General features: G+C 42.0%; 1 protein-coding gene across 1 annotated transcript; it reads left to right on the top strand.

Moving 5' to 3' along the window:
- Positions 1 to 1,725: 1,725 nt before the first annotated feature.
- On the top strand, positions 1,726 to 19,647 carry atp6v1b2 (ATPase H+ transporting V1 subunit B2). Its single transcript, XM_033646986.2, has 14 exons — positions 1,726 to 1,951; positions 4,352 to 4,407; positions 5,096 to 5,194; positions 5,965 to 6,058; positions 6,191 to 6,268; positions 7,054 to 7,193; positions 7,471 to 7,572; positions 9,120 to 9,217; positions 10,271 to 10,394; positions 10,475 to 10,625; positions 13,648 to 13,730; positions 14,052 to 14,156; positions 14,257 to 14,386; positions 15,949 to 19,647. The coding sequence occupies exons 1-14, from the start codon at positions 1,789 to 1,791 to the stop codon at positions 16,083 to 16,085; spliced, it is 1,560 nt and encodes a 519-aa protein (XP_033502877.1). The 5' UTR covers positions 1,726 to 1,788; the 3' UTR covers positions 16,086 to 19,647.
- Positions 19,648 to 19,849: the final 202 nt, after the last annotated feature.

Genomic DNA, 19,849 nt, shown 5'->3' with positions numbered 1-19,849 from the left:
TTTTAGGGAGGGGTATACAAATTTAAATGTTTTGGTAAGGGGTAAACAAATTTAAATGTTTTGGGAAGGGGTAAACAAATTTAAATGTTTTGGGAAGGGGTATACAAATTTAAATGTTTTGGGAAGGGGTATACAAATTTCAATGTTTTAGGGAGGGGTATACAAATTTAAATGTTTTGGTAAGGGGTATATAAATTTCAATGTTTTGGTAAGGGGTATATAAATTTAAATGTTTTGGGGAGGTATACAAATTTAAATGTTTTAGGGAGAGGTATACAAATTTCAATGTTTTGGTAAGGGGTATATAAATTTAAATGTTTTAGGGAGGGGTATACAAATTTCAATGTTTTGGGGAGGGGTATGCAAATTTAAATGTTTTATGGAGGGGTATACAAATTTAAATGTTTTGGGGAGAGGTATACAAATTTCAATGTTTTGGTAAGGGGTATACAAATTTAAATGTTTTACGGAGGGGTATATAAATTTAAATGTTTTGGGGAGAGGTATACAAATTTCAATGTTTTGGGAAGGGGTATACAAATTTCAATGTTTTAGGGAGGGGTATCCAAATTTAAATGTTTTGGTAAGGGGTATATAAATTTAAATGTTTTGGGGAGAGGTATACAAATTTAAATGTTTTAGGGAGAGGTACACAAATTTAAATGTTTTGGGAAGGGGTATATAAATTTAAATGTTTTAGGGAGAGGTATACAAATTTCAATGTTTTGGTAAGGGGTATATAAATTTAAATGTTTTGGGGAGAGGTATACAAATTTCAATGTTTTGGTAAGGGGTATATAAATTTAAATGTTTTGGGGAGGGGTATACAAATTTAAATGTTTTAGGGAGAGGTACACAAATTTAAATGTTTTGGGAAGGGGTATATAAATTTAAATGTTTTAGGGAGAGGTATACAAATTTCAATGTTTTGGTAAGGGGTATACAAATTTCAATGTTTTGGTAAGGGGTATATAAATTTAAATGTTTTGGGGAGAGGTACACAAATGTCAATGTTTTGGTAAGGGGTATATAAATTTAAATGTTTTGGGGAGAGGTATACAAATTTAAATGTTTTAGGGAGAGGTACACAAATTTAAATGTTTTGGGAAGGGGTATACAAATTTAAATGTTTTAGGGAGAGGTATACAAATGTCAATGTTTTGGTAAGGGGTATATAAATTTCAATGTTTTAGGGAGGGGTATGTAATGTATGTAAGGCAAGGGAGGGGCGTATAAAATGTTTAGGGAAGGGGTTTTAAAATGTAAATGTTTAGGAGATGGCATACAAGAGTAAGTGTTTAATACAAATATAAATATTTCTATTTTACATTTATTTTACCTCCAACTTTTAAGTCAAACATGGGGACTTGCAACCAGGTTTCCTTTCAAAATGTTGCCCTTTTTTGTTCTATAATTTTTTTTTGATGATTTAATAAATTGTGCTGTAAAATAAACACAAATAACAACCATTTAATAACTGTAAAGAAACATTAGTCCCTCTGCAGTGCATGTCCCCCACAGTAAGTAACGAACAGTCCCTAACATGTCCCTCATAATCATGTCCCTCATAATCATGTCCCTCATAAAGACCTGTAAATGTTCTGATTTATCATTTCTCCATATTTGTAGCGGACTTTAAGGACAGAAGGTGAAACCTGAGTGTTTTTTTTTAACAGGTATAAAACTTTATAACGTGACCAACCCTCACGATGCAGCTGGTGTTCCTCTGCTGCGCATGCGCCGGGGCTGTCACGACTCGGACGCTGCTGCGGTGCTGCAGGTGGAAACATGGCGATGAAGGCTCTCAGAGGGATGGTGAACGGGGCCATGAGTGAGCTGTCCTCGGCTGTCAGCGGGACCAAACCGACGGCCGCCGCCCCGCGGTCCTCCGCCGCCTCCCGGGAGCATGTGATGGCCGTGAGCCGGGATTACATCTCGCAGCCCCGCCTCAGTGAGTGTGAACGCGTCGGTCCTTCAGCTGCTGCGACTCTGGTTGATTCAGGACTCCACAGGTCTGCGTCATTTTGAAGACACGTGAAAGTCCCGTCCTGAGGATGAGTCAGCGATCTGAGAGCATCAGACACCTGACACTTCATCTGTCAGACATCAGGAGACAGAGGGCCCCTGGGCTCAGAGGGCCCCCCCCCCCCCCCCCCCACACACACACACACACACACACACACACACACTCTTTGTCGTTCCTCATCCTGTTTGTGTTGTCGTGTTGCATCTCTTTGTCTCTACACATCTCTCTGAAGTCGTTTTGTGTCTCTTTGAAGTCGTTTTGTGCCTTTTTGTAGTTGTTTTGTGTGTCTTTGTGGTTGTGTATCTCTTTTTGTAGTCCTCGTGAGACTGTCTGTGTCTCTGCAACTGTTCTGCATCTCTTTGTTGTCGTTCTGTATCTTTTTGTAGCCTTGTGGTCATTATGTGTGTCTTTGTAGTTGTTTATCCCATTTGTAGTAGTCTCTTTGTCGTAGTGAATCATCTCTCTGGGGTTTTGTGTGTCTTTGTGGTCGTTCTGTCTCTGTGGTTGTTTTTCTCTTTTCATAGTCATCCTGAGTCATTTTGTGTCTCTTTGCAGCTGTTTTGCATCTTTGTAGTCGTCTTTTTCACTTGTGGTCGACCTGTGTCTCCCTGTAGTCGTCTTGTGTCTCTTTGTAGCTGTTTAATGTTTAATTGTGGTCATTGTGAGTCTCTTCCTGGTCAGTACGTATCTCTTCCTGGTCGGTACGCGTCTCTTCCTGGTCGGTACGCGTCTCTTCCTGGTCGGTACGCGTCTCTTCCTGGTCGGTACGCGTCTCTTCCTGGTCGGTATGCGTCTCTTCCTGGTCAGGTGACATTTCAAGTGACATTTTGCAGCTTCTCAGACGTGAATCTGTCTCTCTGTGTCTCTTTGGCTCAGACAGGTGAAGACGTGAAGGTGTAAACTCTGGAGCTTCAGAATATTGTGACGTCATTTTTGGACTCAAAAAAATGAAGTGGTTATAAAAACAATCCACAGTTGTATCCTGACGCTGAGCTGCAGCTCGTGCTGTTGATTCTCTGTGTTGTATAAAAGTGTGTGGGCCTCAGCTGGATAAAAATACCAACACTGTGCAGCTGCTTCGTCCTTCTGTCGGACGCACTGTGATGAGGAGCACCGTAAATACAGTTTAACATGAGACTGAGATGAAGATCAGACAGGCCGGTCATCACAGAGTTAAATGTTCATCACAGAGGGGACGTCTTTAAATGTCTTCAAATGTCTTCAAATGTCCAAAACCTGAAAATAATCAGTTCACTGTAATTTTAAACAGAAAAATCCTCACTGCAGATTCTCCCTGTGTTCCTGTGCTCCTGGTTCATCTCTCTTACTTTACTTTTTATTTAATTTATTTTCCTTCTGAAAATGAGCCGACTCTTTTCAGTTTGTGCCAGTTTGTTGTTGTTGTTGTTTCTTGTCTTCTGCTGCGTCTCAGACTGCAGTCAGCTGAAATGAGCTCAAACATGAATCTTGGTTTAATACCTGGGAATGACGTCCAAATGCTTCCTCACATGGTGGCGCTGTAATTAACGCCCGAAATCCCTTTTTTGGAAAGGCCACGCCCCCTCGCACCATAACTCTGATTGACGTGAAATTTTCTACACACGTACATCTCAGTGCACAAAAACCCTCGTGGACTGTAAACGTCCGCTGCGACAGATTTTGTGCTCATTTTGTGAAAAACACTGAAACGAACGACTTTTTAAAAATTTCAACTCTATCAGCACCAAATCTGGCAAACTGCCTTTTGAGACCGAGAGACATGATCCTACAATAAATGAGCAATATTGGTAAAAAAACCAACATGGCCGCCATCATTAAAACAGTCCTCAAGGGGCGAAGCTTAGTAGAAAATTAATTCAATTAATTAATTCAAACTGTCTTTGAGCAACCCGACTAGAGTTCGTACACTACGTCCTGAATGAAGCCACCAAGTTTTATTCAGATACGATAAATTGGGAACAAATTGCGTGTGCTGTTATTGAAATGCTTTCGGCTCACTCGTGACTATATTTTGTTCACTTTTTGTTGTTTAATATTTCGTTATTTATCTGTACTTATTTCTGTCTTTGTGCTGCAACACCTGAATTTTCTCTGGAGATCAGTGAAGTTTATCTGAACTTTGTGTTTCAGTTTTTTGCTCAAAAAATGACTTTAAACAATTCAATTTTTTAAAAAAAGTTGCTCACTGATTTTTTGTCGATTGACTGATTCAGCCGTCAGTCGGTTGTGCGACACCGGCCCGGCCAAATCTTGAGCTCTGCCCTCTGATGGAGAATCGGTTTCAGGCTCAGTCAACACATCTTGTTTCTGTTTCTGTCTCCTCAGCCTATAAAACAGTTTCTGGAGTCAACGGGCCGCTGGTGATTCTGGATCAGGTGAAGGTAAGAAACAAACATCCTCTAGATTCAGACATCTCAGAGTTTCTCCTGCTGTTCTCACCCTTTATTCAAAGCCCTCAGTCCTCAGGAGAGAAAATGTGATACTTTAATTTTCTAGGAATTCAAATGACGTCCAAATGGAACAGAACATTTCTCGTCAATGTGCAGATATTCCACTTTTATCAGGTCCCTCAACACGAGCGACGTTCCTAACGTTTAAACGGGAGCTTAGACTTTGAGTCGACTCGTCTGAAGTTGAACATAATTTAATCCAGAAGCTTAAACATTCTGTGTATATAATTACAACGTTTGCATTTTTCAATAATCAAAATCGTATTGTAAATGTTGCTGAGATGCGTGGCACTTTGCGCTGCACATTATGAACACATTATCCTACAAATCACGACAACAACTAACTAAAAGCGTGTCCGTACGATGTGTCAGTCACCATCTATGAGCAGATTCTCTGTAACTTCTTACATCTGTGTTAGAGGCCTGTGAACATCTGGTCAGGACTGATATGAATCTGTCTGTTTTAAAATGTTGTTTTATTGATTGTTGTGCTGTCACGCTTGTTTTGTTGGTGTTGTTGTTCTCAAAGTGATATTTTTGATCCTGTAAATGTCGTCCCACTTCAGAATCCAATAAAGAAAGTTGTCTGACGTCAGTGTTTCCTGCTTCACTCTAACAGTTTCCTCGCTACGCAGAGATCGTCCATCTCACGCTGCCTGATGGGACCAAGAGGAGCGGCCAGGTGCTGGAGGTCACCGGCTCCAAAGCTGTGGTGCAGGTACTCACATCTCTGCTGTTACTGGACTCAGTTCAGTTCAGACGTTCATCTTCCTCAGAGGATCAGCCCGACACACTTCCTGTAGCGCTGACATCAGAGTGAAACATGTCCTCAAGATGAACGGTCGTGGACGTTGCTACAGGAACGAGAGAAAATAAGATCACAACAGAGCAAATACTTTGTTCAAAGATCCTGTCCTGTTCCATGTTTCACCTTTCTTAACCAGCACTGAAACCAACATTAGACAGGTGAGATGCACACCTGTGACCCACAGCCGGAGGGTTTACATTAATTTAACCTGCTGCTCCACTGATGTGTTGATAAATGCTCAGTTTCAAACCAAGTCGCCACAATAAATGTTGGCTTTGTAATTTTCCGTAAACCACAGATACAGATATGTTGAAACTTTACGTTTCAGGTAAAGCAGCGTGTCTCGCTAAGAAACAACCTCTCAGCCCTGTACCTGCATCATCAGGTCGCTAAACAACACCCTCGTTTAAAACACACGGCAGCGGTTCCCTAAAACACACCAGCTTTGTTGTTTGTTGGTGTTGAACAGTGGTCTGCAGCTTGACAGGCGTCTCTCCGAGGTGTCGCACCATCCACCTCCTGATGGTGACGTCAGCTCAGATCTTATTTTAGAAACACTGAAACATCTGTGCGTTGAAACGTACGGCGTGACGTGACGTATTTGTGGTTTGCAGAAACATATAATGACCAACATTTCCTTCTGGCTCCAGCTTTGATTCACTCCACTCTGCCCCCTGCAGGTGTTTGAGGGGACTTCAGGTATCGATGCCAAGAAGACGAGCTGCGAGTTCACAGGAGACATCCTGCGGACGCCTGTCTCCGAGGACATGTTGGGTATGACACAGAAACATGTCAAACTGAGACAACGCTGCAGCTTCACAGAAACTCGGTTTGGTTTGTATGTTTGTGTGCTGATATATGATAAAGTGTGTGTGTGTGTGTGTGTGTGCGTGTGCGTGTTTGCAGGCCGTGTGTTTAATGGATCTGGTAAACCTATCGACAGAGGACCAGCAGTCCTGGCTGAAGACTTCCTGGACATCATGGGTACGTTGACTGTTTTTGACTTTGAGTCCTGTCTGTTTTTCCAGCAGGTTTTTGGCCCCCAGAACGTGGGTGAATTTAGGGACCTGTTGTTTGTATTTCCTGCTGATTTTTAACCCCATAAAAGGGTGTTTTGTCAGGAAACTGTCACCGTGTTTCTTACGGCTTTTCAGCCCCCAAATGTTGATGTTTTTTTGGGAGCAGTCTCCTGCGCCTTTTCTTGAGGATTTTCAGCCCTCAGACGTGGGTGGTTTTAAGGGAACTGACCCTGTATTTCCGGCGGCTTTTTAACTCCCAAATGTGGATGTTGTTTAGAGAGCCATTGCTGTGTTGCCGGACATTTTTTAACTCTGGAACATGGGCGATTGTTAGGCAACTTGTTGCTGTGTTTCTGTGGCTTTTTAGCCTTCACACATGGATGTTTTTAGTGACCTGTCGCTGTGTTTCCTGCAGCGTCATTATAGTTTCCAAGCCAGCATAGTGTCATGAGAAGTGGTTGTTTTTGTACTCAGACACAGAGTTTGTCCTGCAGGACTTTGACCCCAACACATGATCTTTTCTGAACTATAACCAAATAGTTTTTGTGCCAAAACAAAACCACAGTGTTTTTGAAATGTAAAGTTTCACTGTGTCTTGATTTGTAGAAACATACAGTGCCAACATTTATCCTGCTGCATGTCTTCTGTAGATATAGTGAAGCTGTGCTGGAGTCTCGAGCTGAAACAACACCACTAACACACCTCATACGTCGGCTTTTACAGGAGTGTATGGTTGTGTTTATGTTCCAGGCCAGCCTATAAACCCTCAGTGCCGTATCTACCCTGAGGAGATGATCCAGACGGGAATATCTGCCATCGATGGCATGAACAGCATCGCCAGAGGGCAGAAAATCCCCATCTTCTCTGCTGCCGGGCTGCCACACAACGAGGTGCAGACTGACACAGGAGCTGTTTGAACGTGGAGGGAGGCCTGTGAATGTTCTGTGTGCTGAATCCTCATTAACTGCAATGAATAACATTGATTCATTAATTGTGTCACTTTAATTTGGGCTGGATTTGATTAATGTAGAAAGCTAAAACTGATTTTTTGCTGAGGACCAGAGGAGGCGCAGTGTGGAGTTGTTCAGATGAACGGTTCAGGGCAGTGAATTAGCTTCGGATGTTGTTGAGGGTTTGTGTGATGACCTCGTTCCCTCCGCTCTTCAGATCGCAGCTCAGATCTGTCGACAGGCCGGTTTGGTGAAGAAATCCAAGGACGTGATGGACTACAGCGAGGACAACTTTGCCATCGTGTTTGCAGCTATGGGGGTGAGAACTGCACTTTATTTTTCACCAGCAAATTCTGACACTTTCCTCTCAACTCTCCACCTGTCTCAGGTGTTTTCATCCCCAGATATGACGTCTGCTGGTCAGAAAGAATTCATGGAGCCACAGATAAATATTTAACTTTTCTTTAAACGTCTAAACCAGACGATACCGCCTGATGTCATGCCTCCGTGCCGGTGATAGCCGTGGCCACAGGCATCAAGCTCTTGGGTTGTCTGTCCGTCAGTTCATATGTACATACATCCGATTCTCGTGACCGTAATAACCTGAGAACGCCTCGAGGAAATTTCTTCAAGTTTGGCACAAATGTCCACTTGAACTTAACGATAAACTGATTAGATTTTGGTGGTCAAAGGTCAAGGCCCCCGTGACCTCTTTTGTCTCATTCTTGTGAGAGCAATATCCCAAGAACACTGTGAGGGAATATATTTTTAAATTTGGCACAAACCTCCGCCTAGAGTTAACGATGAACTAATAGAGATTTGGTGGTCAAAGGTCAAGGTCACCGTGTCCTTGTCTTTCTTATTCTCGTGAAGGTGATACCCCAAAAATGCCTTGAGGAAATTTCTTAAAGTTTGGCACAAACGTCCTCTTTGACTCCACAATGGCCTGATTAGATTTTCGTGGTCAAAGGTCAAGGTCACAGTCACCTTGTCTGTCTCTTTCTTGTGATCTGATCGGTGTCATTCTTGTAAATGAAGTATCTTAAGTGCTGTAAGGGAATTTCTTCAGATTTGGCACAAACATCCACTTGGATTCAGCGATGAACTGATTAGATTTTGTTGGTCAAAGGTCAAGGTCACAGTGACCTCATTTGTCTCATTCTTGTAAGAGCAATATCCCAAGGACACCCTGGGGGAATATATTCAAATTTGGCACAAACATCTTCTTTCAGGATTCAGGAATTAACTCAACTCATTTTGGTGGTCAAAGGGGAATCAGTGTCCGACGCCAAAATCACGGACAAAGCGGCGGCGTTTGATGACTAACCATCGACTGTATAAAACGGTTGTAGCCACCGTGAAGTCATCCACTGGTTGCTGGACTCCTGTTTTCAAACCTTGAGTTCGGCATTTTGGCCATTTTCATTTTGGAGTTTTGAAGCTAAGAAGCGACCATATTTGCACGAGAGGGGGTTGCGAATGCTAGCTGCTAGCTTGGTTAGCACAGTGCATTTACAGCTATGGTTAACTGTGATAATGTTAATGCAAAGAGGCCCCGCCCTTAATGATGCGTAACGTTTAAGCTGTAATAAAATGTAAACAGGTGAGTTCTATATAAATTCATGAATGTTGAAATTAGCTACAGAGACCAAAACTGTTCTTGTACCAGGCTGTAAACATGTTTATTTCTACATGTTAACATGGGGGGTCTGTGGGGACTGACTCACTGTTGGAGCCAGCATCTAGTGGACATCAGAAGAACTGCAGGTTTTGGCTTCATTTTTCAGCCCCAGACGTTGCTGCTTGGCGCTAACCAACTTTAAAAGGTGCTAACGTTATACTGTTGTGTCTTCTCTGTGCCATCAGGTGAACATGGAGACCGCCAGGTTCTTTAAGTCTGACTTTGAGGAGAACGGTTCCATGGACAACGTCTGTTTGTTCCTCAACCTGGCCAACGACCCCACGTATGACCTTCAGCTCCTCACCTTGTTTTTAGTTTAAAAAAAAACAAACAAAAAAACACTTTATCTGGAATAATTAGTGACTAATTAAAACATTAATTGAAAGGGCTGTCTGTCCCATTCTTATGAACACAAAATCTCAAAAGGCTGTGAGAGAATTTCTTCACATTTGGCACAAACACCCTCTTGGATTCAAAAATTAACTCATTAGGTTTTGGTGAAAGGTCAAAGGTCACGGTTACTGTGACTTGTCGGTCTAATTATGGTGAACGCGATATCTTGAGGGAATATTTTTTAAATTTGGCACAAACGTCCATTTAGACTCAAGGATGAAGTTTTTAATTGTGAAAGGGTCAAGGTCACTGTGATGTCATCTGTCTCACTCTCACAAACACGATATCTCAAGAACACCTTGAGGGAATTTCTTTAAATTTGACACAAACATCCACTTTGAGTCAGGTTTAACTGTTTAGATTTTGATGGTCAAAAGTCACTGTGACCTTTTCTGTCTCATTCTCATGAACATTATATTTTAAGAACACCTTGAGGAAATTTTTTCACATTTGTCACAAATGTCCACTTTGATTCAGGATAAAGTGATTAGATTTTAATGGTCAAAGTTCAAAGGGCAAGGTCAATGTGACCTTGTCTGTGTCATTTTTATGAGTACAATATCTCAAGAAAACTTTGCAAGAATTTCTTTAATTTGGCACAAACGTCCACTTTGAGTCAAAGATGAACTGAATCAAAATTTGGTGTCAAAGGTCTCTGTGACCTTGTGTACATCTCATTCTTGTGAACACAATATCAGAACAACATCTCAAAGGAATTTCTTCAAATGTGGCTCAAACATCCAATTGGACCTGCAAATGAACTCATTAGATTTTGGTAGTCAAAGTTCAAGGTTACTGTGACCTTGTGTCCATCTAGGGGCGTGGTAATAATTCTAGTTTCAAATTGAAACTGTTTTTTCACCACACTTTATTTACATGGAGTAGATTATTGATATTAAATTAATCATTTAAGTTGTACCATAAACTTCTCTCTTTTTTGCAGCATCGAGCGAATCATCACACCCCGTCTGGCTCTGACATCAGCAGAGTATCTGGCCTATCAGTGTGAGAAGCACGTCCTCGTCATCCTCACTGACATGAGCTCCTACGCAGAAGCTCTCCGAGAGGTCAGTCCCCATTTCAGAGCATTCACTCTGAGGTGACTACAGGAAATAGGAAATGAATTCTGCATCTCATCCGAACTCAGGTGTCTGCTGCCAGAGAGGAAGTGCCGGGCCGGCGAGGTTTCCCTGGTTACATGTACACAGATTTGGCCACCATCTACGAGAGGGCGGGCCGAGTGGAAGGACGTAACGGCTCCATCACCCAGATCCCCATCCTCACCATGCCCAACGACGGTACGCACACACTCAGGAAGAGTTTATACTTCTGCGTCGAATAGACGCCATACCAAGGTGTAGGCTCTGTGTCGATCTTATAGACACCACGCCGTACCCTACGCTATAGCCTGAAGTGCACCATGTGTTTAATGTGTGTTTAATGTGTGTTTAATGTGTGTTTTGAATCAACTAAACTTTAGAGCACTTCACAGAAACCACACCTCCAACTAGTGTTTAGGAGGTGTAACTGCAGAGTGACACAGACACACCAATGCACAAGTATAATTATTTACTTGTAGAATTATTTACCGTCCACCAAAATGTAAACATGGGTTCCTTGAGGAGTTCTCTGAGCTATTATCCACAATTTCCACCGAGTTTGATTATATCATCATTTCAGGGGACTTTAATTTTCATGTAGACAATCCAAATGATCATGATTCAACAGAGTTCATAAACCTATTACAGGCTTTTGATTACTCTCAGCATGTGTCTGGCCGCACTCACAACCGAGGCCATACCCTGGATCTGATTATTGGAAAGGGACTCAATATTACAATCACCTCAATCAAGGATATCACCATATCAGATCATTTTTGTATTTATTTTGATGCCTCATTTACACCACAAAAAGTATTAGGGATGCCGACAGTAAAAAAACGCTATATTGGTGCTGATACCGTTAAATCTTTCACTGAATCCTTTCCCACATCCATGTCACATCTGGCTCTGTCTATATCTATGTCCCCAGATGTCCTGGTAGACAACTTCAATCTGAGAGTGACAAACCTCATTGACAATCTCTGGAAAACAAAAGGCTCCTTGGATAAATGATACTTTTGTGAAACAACTAAAAAAAGAAAGTAGACGAGTAGAGCGAAAAATGGAGGAAAAAACAAGCTTCAAATTCACTATGACATCTACAAATCCTGCCTCTCCAACTATAACAAGGCAATAAAAACCAGCAGACAATCATTTTTCACCGATATCATAAATAATAATTTGAACAATGCACAAGTACTGTTCTCTACCGTTGATCGACTCTTAAATTCATCTTTTTCTACCCACCCAAACTTACTCTCCACTACAAAATGTGAGGAATTTGCAACATTTTTTAATAGCAAAATTACCACAGTCAGAAAAAATATAAGCTCCTTGAGCCTTGGCAAAGATGTGTTACCTGCTTATATGAATAGAACCTCTGATATGTCATATTTTCCTCCTGTGGACTCTACAACCCTTGCAGATGCTGTGCATCAGCTCAAGTTCTCCACCTGTTGCCTGGATCCAATTCCGACTAGCTTTTTTAAAACTACTTTTAGCTGTTTAAGCACTACAGTACTACAAATTGTTAATTGCTCCCTCCAGTCTGGTGTTTTCCCAAGTGCTCTTAAAACTGCTGTTATAAAACCATTGTTGAAAAAGAACAGTCTAGATCCCTCAGTTTTAAGCAACTATAGACCAATCTCAAATCTCCCTTTTCTTAGCAAGATCCTTGAAAAAATTGTGTACAGTCAACTGAATGATTACCTGATAACAAATGACCTATTTGATGTTTTTCAGTCTGGTTTTAGATCTCACCACAGCACAGAAACTGCCCTTATTAAAGTTTTAAATGATCTCCACTTAAACATGGACACTGGCAAGCTCTCAATCCTCGTACTCCTAGATCTCAGTGCCGCGTTCGACACTGTCGATCATGGGATCTTACTTGACAGATTGCATAACTGGGTGGGACTTTCCGGTCCTGTCCTAAACTACCTACTTACAAGACTGGGATTTCTTTGTGTCCATCGATAATTATGCATCTGACAAAGTTGCTGTGACCTGTGGGGTTCCACAGGGCTCAACCCTTGGTCCACTCCTGTTTAATTTACACATGCTTCCGCTTGGGCACATTATACAGAAACATAATATACAATACCATAATTATGCAGATGATACACAACTCTATATCTCCCTCTCTCCTGATGATTTGAGCCCTGTGGAAACACTACTCAAATGCATCGATGACATTAATACATGGATGAACCAAAATTTCCTCCAGCTAAACAATGATAAAACAGAAATCATTATCATAGGTCCAAAAGCAAAAAGACAGGAAGTCTCTGCCATTCTTCGTTCATCTGCTCTCAAGTGCAAAGAACATGCCAGAAATCTGATGCTGATCTTAACTTTCACATTAACAAGGTCACAAGATCATCCTTCTTCCATTTGAAAAACATCTCAAAAATCTGAGACTTTCTGACAAATTCAGATGCTGATAAACTGGTTCATGCATTTGTAACAAGCAGACTCGATTATTGCAATAGCCTCTTTTCCGGACTCCCTCAAAAATCCATCAAACGACTGCAACTTATTCAAAATGCTGCTGCACGTATTTTAACCAGAACTAAGAAATATACACACATCACCCCAGTTCTTCAGTCCTTACACTGGCTCCCATTGAAGGCCAGAATTGAATTTAAAATTCTTCTTATTGCCTATAAGGCACTGAATGGCCTTGCCCCTAATTATATTAAAGAATTACTTGTGCCATATGAGCCAATGAGAACTCTCAGGTCATCAGCTAATGGGCTCCTCGTTGTTCCCTGTGTGCGCAGCATTTAGCTGCTATACTCCTAGCAGATGGAATAACCTTCCAGGTAATGTCAGAAATGCGCCAACACTGAGCTCTTTTAAAAGTAAACTTAAGACGTTTCTCTTTACTGCTGTTTTTAACTAGCCTGTTAATTTTTTTTTATCACTAAATACTAGAATCACTATGCACTTTAAATAAGATGCATCCATGTATGCTTGCATACATTCATGTTCTTGTTTGTTGTCTGTCTGCGTGCTTGTAAATATGTGCTCATATTTTATGTTTTTATACATGTTTTTTTGTGAAACACATTGTGTTGCTTTCTATATGAAATGTGCTTTATAAATAAATCTTCTTCTTCTTCTTCTTCTTCTTATAAATCCTGTTTCACACACAGCTCACTGTGATTATGATTTTGACTGCAGTGATGTATTTACAGTGTGTTCTCGTGTCTCTCAGACATCACTCATCCAATCCCTGACCTGACGGGTTACATCACTGAGGGACAAATCTATGTGGACAGACAACTTCACAACAGACAGGTAACACAGCGCTGCGCAGCCTCACAGGACGCTGAAGCTCCTCATCAGGGTTTTATTAATTCACCAACATAATTTAATCTAGAAAATGTCACCAAAATAAAATCCAAACCAGATTCTTTTAATCTGTCAGCCTACATGACGTGCTGCTGCTCCGCACTGCTGAACAGGAAACAAAACCTCGACTGTGAGAGTTGTCTTGTGGAAATGAAATCCAATTAACTTCCTCTGGAGCCTGGACAGGAAGTGTGTGAACAGCTGTAGGACAGATGCAGTAGTTCTAATCTTCTCACTGACGTCTGGTTGTGTTGTGTCTTTGGTCAGATCTATCCTCCCATCAACGTGCTGCCGTCTCTCTCTCGTCTCATGAAATCTGCCATCGGGGAGGGAATGACCCGCAGAGACCACTCTGATGTCTCCAACCAGCTCGTGAGTTATAACACACTTCCTGTTTCACACTCCATACATTTTACTTTACAACCGCAGTCTGAAAATATATGTGTGTGTGTGTGTGTGTGTGTGTGTGTAGTACGCGTGTTATGCCATAGGGAAGGACGTCCAGGCCATGAAGGCGGTGGTGGGGGAGGAGGCTCTGACAGCTGATGACCTGCTCTATCTGGAGTTCCTGACCAAGTTCGAGAAAAACTTCATCGCCCAAGGTGCAGTGGGCTGCGCCCGATCGCTCAGAGTTTTTAGTTCCTGCTAGATCTGAAACAATCAGTCGATCAGTCGACTGAGGAGGAAATAAATATGCAACAGAAGTCTTACTGAGAGGTCGCTAAAAAACAGTCGCCTTTGGTGGTACAGATGTTGCTTAAAATGCAGTGATGGGTTGAGAAAAAAACACACCCACATTTGATGGCCAAATGCTGCTGGAAACTCGGCTTACAAAAAACCACAATGCTGGAAATGCAGTGATAGCTTACTAAAAACAATCACATGATTGCACAAATGGTGCTTAAAACATCACTTAAAACCATCTATGTTTGGCGGCACAGGTGACACTAGAAATGCAGCAATGGGTCACTTAGAAACTTTCACCTTTGGTGGCACAAGTGCTGCTGGAAATACAGTGATGGGTCACTTAAAAACACCTAGATTTGGTTTCACAAACACCATTGGAAATGCAATGATGGTCTGCTAAAAACCACCTACTTGTAGCGATACAAACCACTGGAAATGCAGTCCAGGCAAGGAAGGGGGGCATTAACGCCGCTGATGGTCTGCTAGAAAATTTGCCCACATTCGTTGGCACAAGCATGTCTAGAAATGCAGTGACATCCCACTAAAAAAACACCCATGTTAGGTGGTACAAAAGTTGCTGCTAAAACAGCAATAGGTTGCCAAAATTGCCCATGTTTGATTGCACAAACTCCACTGGAAATGCAGCAATGGCTTGCTGAAAAATACCCATGTTTGGTGGCACCAAACATGGGTATTTTTCAGCAAACAATGCTTGAAATGGAGTCAAGGCTCTCGTGGGGGCATTCATGCCGCTGAAAGTGCAGCGATAGGCAGCTACAAAACATCCACGTTTGGTGGCACAAACTTCACTAGAAATGCAACGACAGCTTACCAAAAAATCGCCCGCATTTGGTGGGACAGATGCCACTAGAAACATAGTGACAGTTAACCATAAAACACCCATGTTTGGTGGCAAGAAAGTTGCTACTAGTATAAGAATGAGTTGATAAAAAAAACACACGTGGTTGCACAAACACTGCTGGAAATGCATCAGTGGTTTGCTTAAAAAAAAACATGGAGGCATAAACAGCACTCGAAATGTAGTCAAAGCTCGCATGGGGGCATAAATGCTGCTGAAAGTGCAGCGAAAAGCTGCTAGAAAACACCCACATTTGGTAGCACAGAATTACTAGAAATGCAGCGACAGCTCACTAAAAAACACCCACGTCTGATGGCCAAAGGCCGCTGGAAACTCAGTGACGGCTTACTGAAACATCACCCATGTTTGGTGGTACGAAAGTTGCTGCTAATGCAAGATTGAGTAGATAAAAAACACCCACGTTTGGTTGCACAAATTCTGCTGGAAATGCAGCGATGGTTTGCTAAACACATCCATGCATCCAAACACTGGTGTCATTTTTTTTCAACATTTTGCAGAAAATTTACAGATTGTATCTTTAAAATGTCTTTACAAGTCCAAAAGCGTCACCAGGAAGCAGGTTTATTAATATTCACGTCCACGTGTTTGTGTGTCCAGGTGCCTACGAGAACAGGAGCGTGTTTGAGACTCTGGACATCGGATGGCAGCTGATGAGGATCTTCCCCAAAGAGATGCTGAAGAGGATCCCTCAGACCACCTTGGCTGAGTTTTACCCCCGAGAAGCCAAACATTAAGCAGACACACATCATCTCCACCAGTCCTGCCGCTTCCATCTGTTCAGTGACGTCTCACTGCATACATTCAGTAACGTGTTGTACCGTCACACATGATGTGATGCTGTAAACGTCCTGACACTCGTGACAACACATTGACATTCCTGCTTAAACAACCAGAAACATGAGGAGGGAAATACACCGAGTGTTTACAGTGAGAATGTTAGAGAATACAGTGAGAGTGTTAATGTCTTTAATGTCTAAGTGGATGATGATGATGATGATGATGACGATGACGTTTTAATTATTGTGTCATGCCTATCATCAGCAAATGATACCGGAGAAGTCACAGTAATTGTCCCTCCTTTTCCAGGCTTTGAAGTTGATGTCGGCAAATACCGGTGTTTGGACACTAAACCCTGTAAAACAGCGAATGATCGTGTCGTATTTTGGTTTCTGCACGTAGACAGTGAACAAGCTAAAATGTGTTAATCAGACGGAACCTGGCTAAGTGTTTCCATCTGTTTCCAGTCTTTATGCTAAGCTAAGCTAACCAGCTGTCCGACTCCCTGCAAGAAAGCAAAGAAGCGTTTTTAATTGCACTGACGGGCAATGTTTTAATGAGCAGGTCCCAGTTTAGGCAGTGAAGACGATTCGTTTATCAGAGCTCGAGGATTCACTCTGAACATAAAACATTTGGTTTGTTTAGAAAGAAACCGTCAGAGTGAACGTCGGCCAGGAGAGTGTCTCTCTGGTCCAAAGTGTCAGCCGGGTTCAAGTTTGTGTTTCGGCAGACCGTAGACTTTTAAAGGTTGTGGTCCAATCAGACTTAGAATTGTCTGTCAGTCAAAGACAGTAACTTATTGCGTGAAGGTGCCTCCATGTCTTTTCCATCAGCTAGCAAACAACAGAAAAATGTCTATGATACGATTCAATACGGTACGTTACGATATTTACGATTACGATATGATACGATGTGTCTGTCTTGGGGGTGAAGTGTGATACCTCAGGCTAATAATAAATATTCAGAAGATTGTTGTTGTAAAAAATAATGCTAGCCTTGGGCTTGCAACTTTTCAATTAGCTAGCGTGCTAGCTTGCAAAAACTGTCTACTTATCAACTCCTTGATCATAACAGAATATCGTAACTTTCACCACCACTCATTTTAGAAAGGACACCACAAGATGCCAACTTCCATGTGTTAGCATCAAACTAACAGAGTAAGTGCGAGTTTTTTGCCACATGGTTGGAAGTAGAATCAGAAAAAGGTTTATGACCAAGTAGGTTTTCACTTAAAGGGAATTTCAGTGTTTTGTGTTTTGTGCGTACAATAAAAATATTACTTAGAGGATATAAGATGTATGTAATCTGAAGAAACGCTATATTCTTTAGCCACCAGGTACCATCCTGAGAAGATGAAGGATTGCTAATATTAGCACGCTAGCTAACACTGACAGCCAGAAACATCTATGACCCACTGTCTGTTTAATAATCTAAACAAAGAACAGGTTTTCTTGTGGTGAAAATTACTATATTCTGTTATGATCAAGGAGTTGATGGTAAGCACGCAGCGTTAGCTAGCTAGTTAGCACGCAAGCTAGCACGCAAGCAAGCGCGCTAGTTAGCATGCTAGCTAGTTGAAAAGTTGTCTAGTTTCGCTTCCAATATTCACACCAATGTTGAGCTTAGGACTAACATCATTTTTACAATAATGATCTTAAGAATATTTATTGTTAGCCTGCTGAGTCATCGCAACTCTTTTCGTACGGAGCATGACAAAAAAATGTTTGCAAAGTGACGGAAATCCAAGAACGTGAGTCTTATCATGGATGTATAAAGAGACCTGGATACAGCGTTGGAGGCGGGGCCCCGTTCAGACTATGAAAGTTGCTCAGCGGTGTATGAAACAAAAAAGCTCTATTTCCACGGTATGAAATTACTCGGATCTTGTGAGGTGTTGGGCCCATGGAGCAGCAGACAAGAGGCTGACTTCTCTTGGCTGAGTAGCTAATTTCCAGTTCAGCGTTCCGCTAACATGAATGGGGACAAAATGATCCGATCGTGCAGCTCCTCTAGATTTTGGAAATGTTACTGGACCAAACGGGTCGAATCGTGATAGTGACTTGAGTCATTTCTTAGGGGTTGCGATGCTCAAAAAGACGTTTCCACTGATTTACAGACGTCTCTACGATGTAAGTCAATAGGAAAAAGTCTTTTTGGGCCACATGGCGTCATGTGACAGACCTGGACGGTGTAACTGCTGTTCCTGGGGTTTGACTTGTATATGTTCCTCCCCTCTTGTAAAACTGTGAAGTGGATCACTGAATTAAAACAAACAGTACTGGACTGACAGCAGATTGTAAGCCTCTGACTGGCCAAATTATAAACTGATTGAGGTACCACAGCCTCTCAGAGTCTCTGGTCTGCAGGGACACCCTACATAAGCACTGTTGAGGTGTGTTTATGGTGCAGGCCTGCAGGTGAGCTTGCATCATCTCCCCGCCCCCAGGAGTGCTCCCCTCTAGTCTTCTTATGCAAATAATGAGGGAAATAAAATTAAACTTTAAAAATACCTTCAGCTGTACTGCTAGCCGCTGCATCACTGTGGTCTCTCTGCACTTCCTGCACCCTCGAGTGACTGTTTCAGTCACTAACGTCCTGTAAAGACAAACTGTTTAAAGACACAGTGACACGTAGTGGATTTTTGAGCCTAACACATCTAACACACAGTGACGGCCCACTTAAAAACACCCATATTTCAAGGAAAAAAAGACGCCAGAAACAGTGACAGGGTCCGAAAAGAACACCCATGTTTGGAGGTGAAAAAAATGTGCTAGAGACACAGTGATGCTAAAAAGGTTGCTAAAGAACACCTTTGTTTGGGAGCTAAAAAGCAGCTGGAGACCCATGGCAGCTCTCTAAAAAAAAAAACCCTCACATTTGGGGTCAAATAGACGCTGGAAACAGTTACAGGTCGCTAGAAACGCCCGTGTTCGAGGGCCAAAGAAAGATGCTGCAAACACAGTGAGGGCTCACTGAAAGCAGCCATGTTTTGGGGCTGAAAGCCTCGCTCCTGAGTGAACTGAAGTGTGATGACAGGCGTGTGTGCTCATTAGGCTCCTGCAGGCATTTCATCACAATGTTTTATTTTGGCGGTCAGTCGGCGCACCTTCCTGTCCTTGTACATGCCATACGACTGTGACACTCTGACAGACTGTCATGTTCTGCCATCAGGTACGAGGCCTCGTCTGGAAGAAGCTGTGATACTTTTCAAGGAAGCCATGTAGGAGAGCCGGCAAGTGAAATTATATCACAGCTTTGATGATGATGATGATGATGATGATGATGATGATGATGATGTATGAGGAAGCTGTCCCATCATTCCTTTACTGCTGGATGTTGTGGTTCCTTTAGATGATGACGTTCTCTGTGTACGTGTTCTCTTTACTTCTGAATGTTTGTAGATGGTGTGTTTCTGTTGAACAGTGTGTGCACAGTGACCGGCTGTAATAATCAGCCTGCATGCATCGTTGTTTAATGTCAGCGCCTCAAATGTCTCTGAAATAAAAGCTGCTGTGATCAGATGAGTTCATGTGTATCTGCTTCAAAATGAGCACTGATGGGTTTTTAATAGAAGAAGATACATTTAATATTGATTTAAAAAAATGCATCTGTTCCAGCTCATTGATTGTTTCCTCAAACTGGAAGCTGTTTAATAACTGATGACAGGTAACATACATTGCGTCATGAGTCTGTGCTGCCTATAGCCAGTGTGCAAAGTAAC

The sequence above is a fragment of the Epinephelus lanceolatus genome, chromosome 19, assembly GCF_041903045.1.
Source record: "Epinephelus lanceolatus isolate andai-2023 chromosome 19, ASM4190304v1, whole genome shotgun sequence".
Lineage (NCBI taxonomy): Eukaryota > Metazoa > Chordata > Actinopteri > Perciformes > Serranidae > Epinephelus > Epinephelus lanceolatus.
This window is presented reverse-complemented; position numbering and strand designations above follow the sequence as displayed.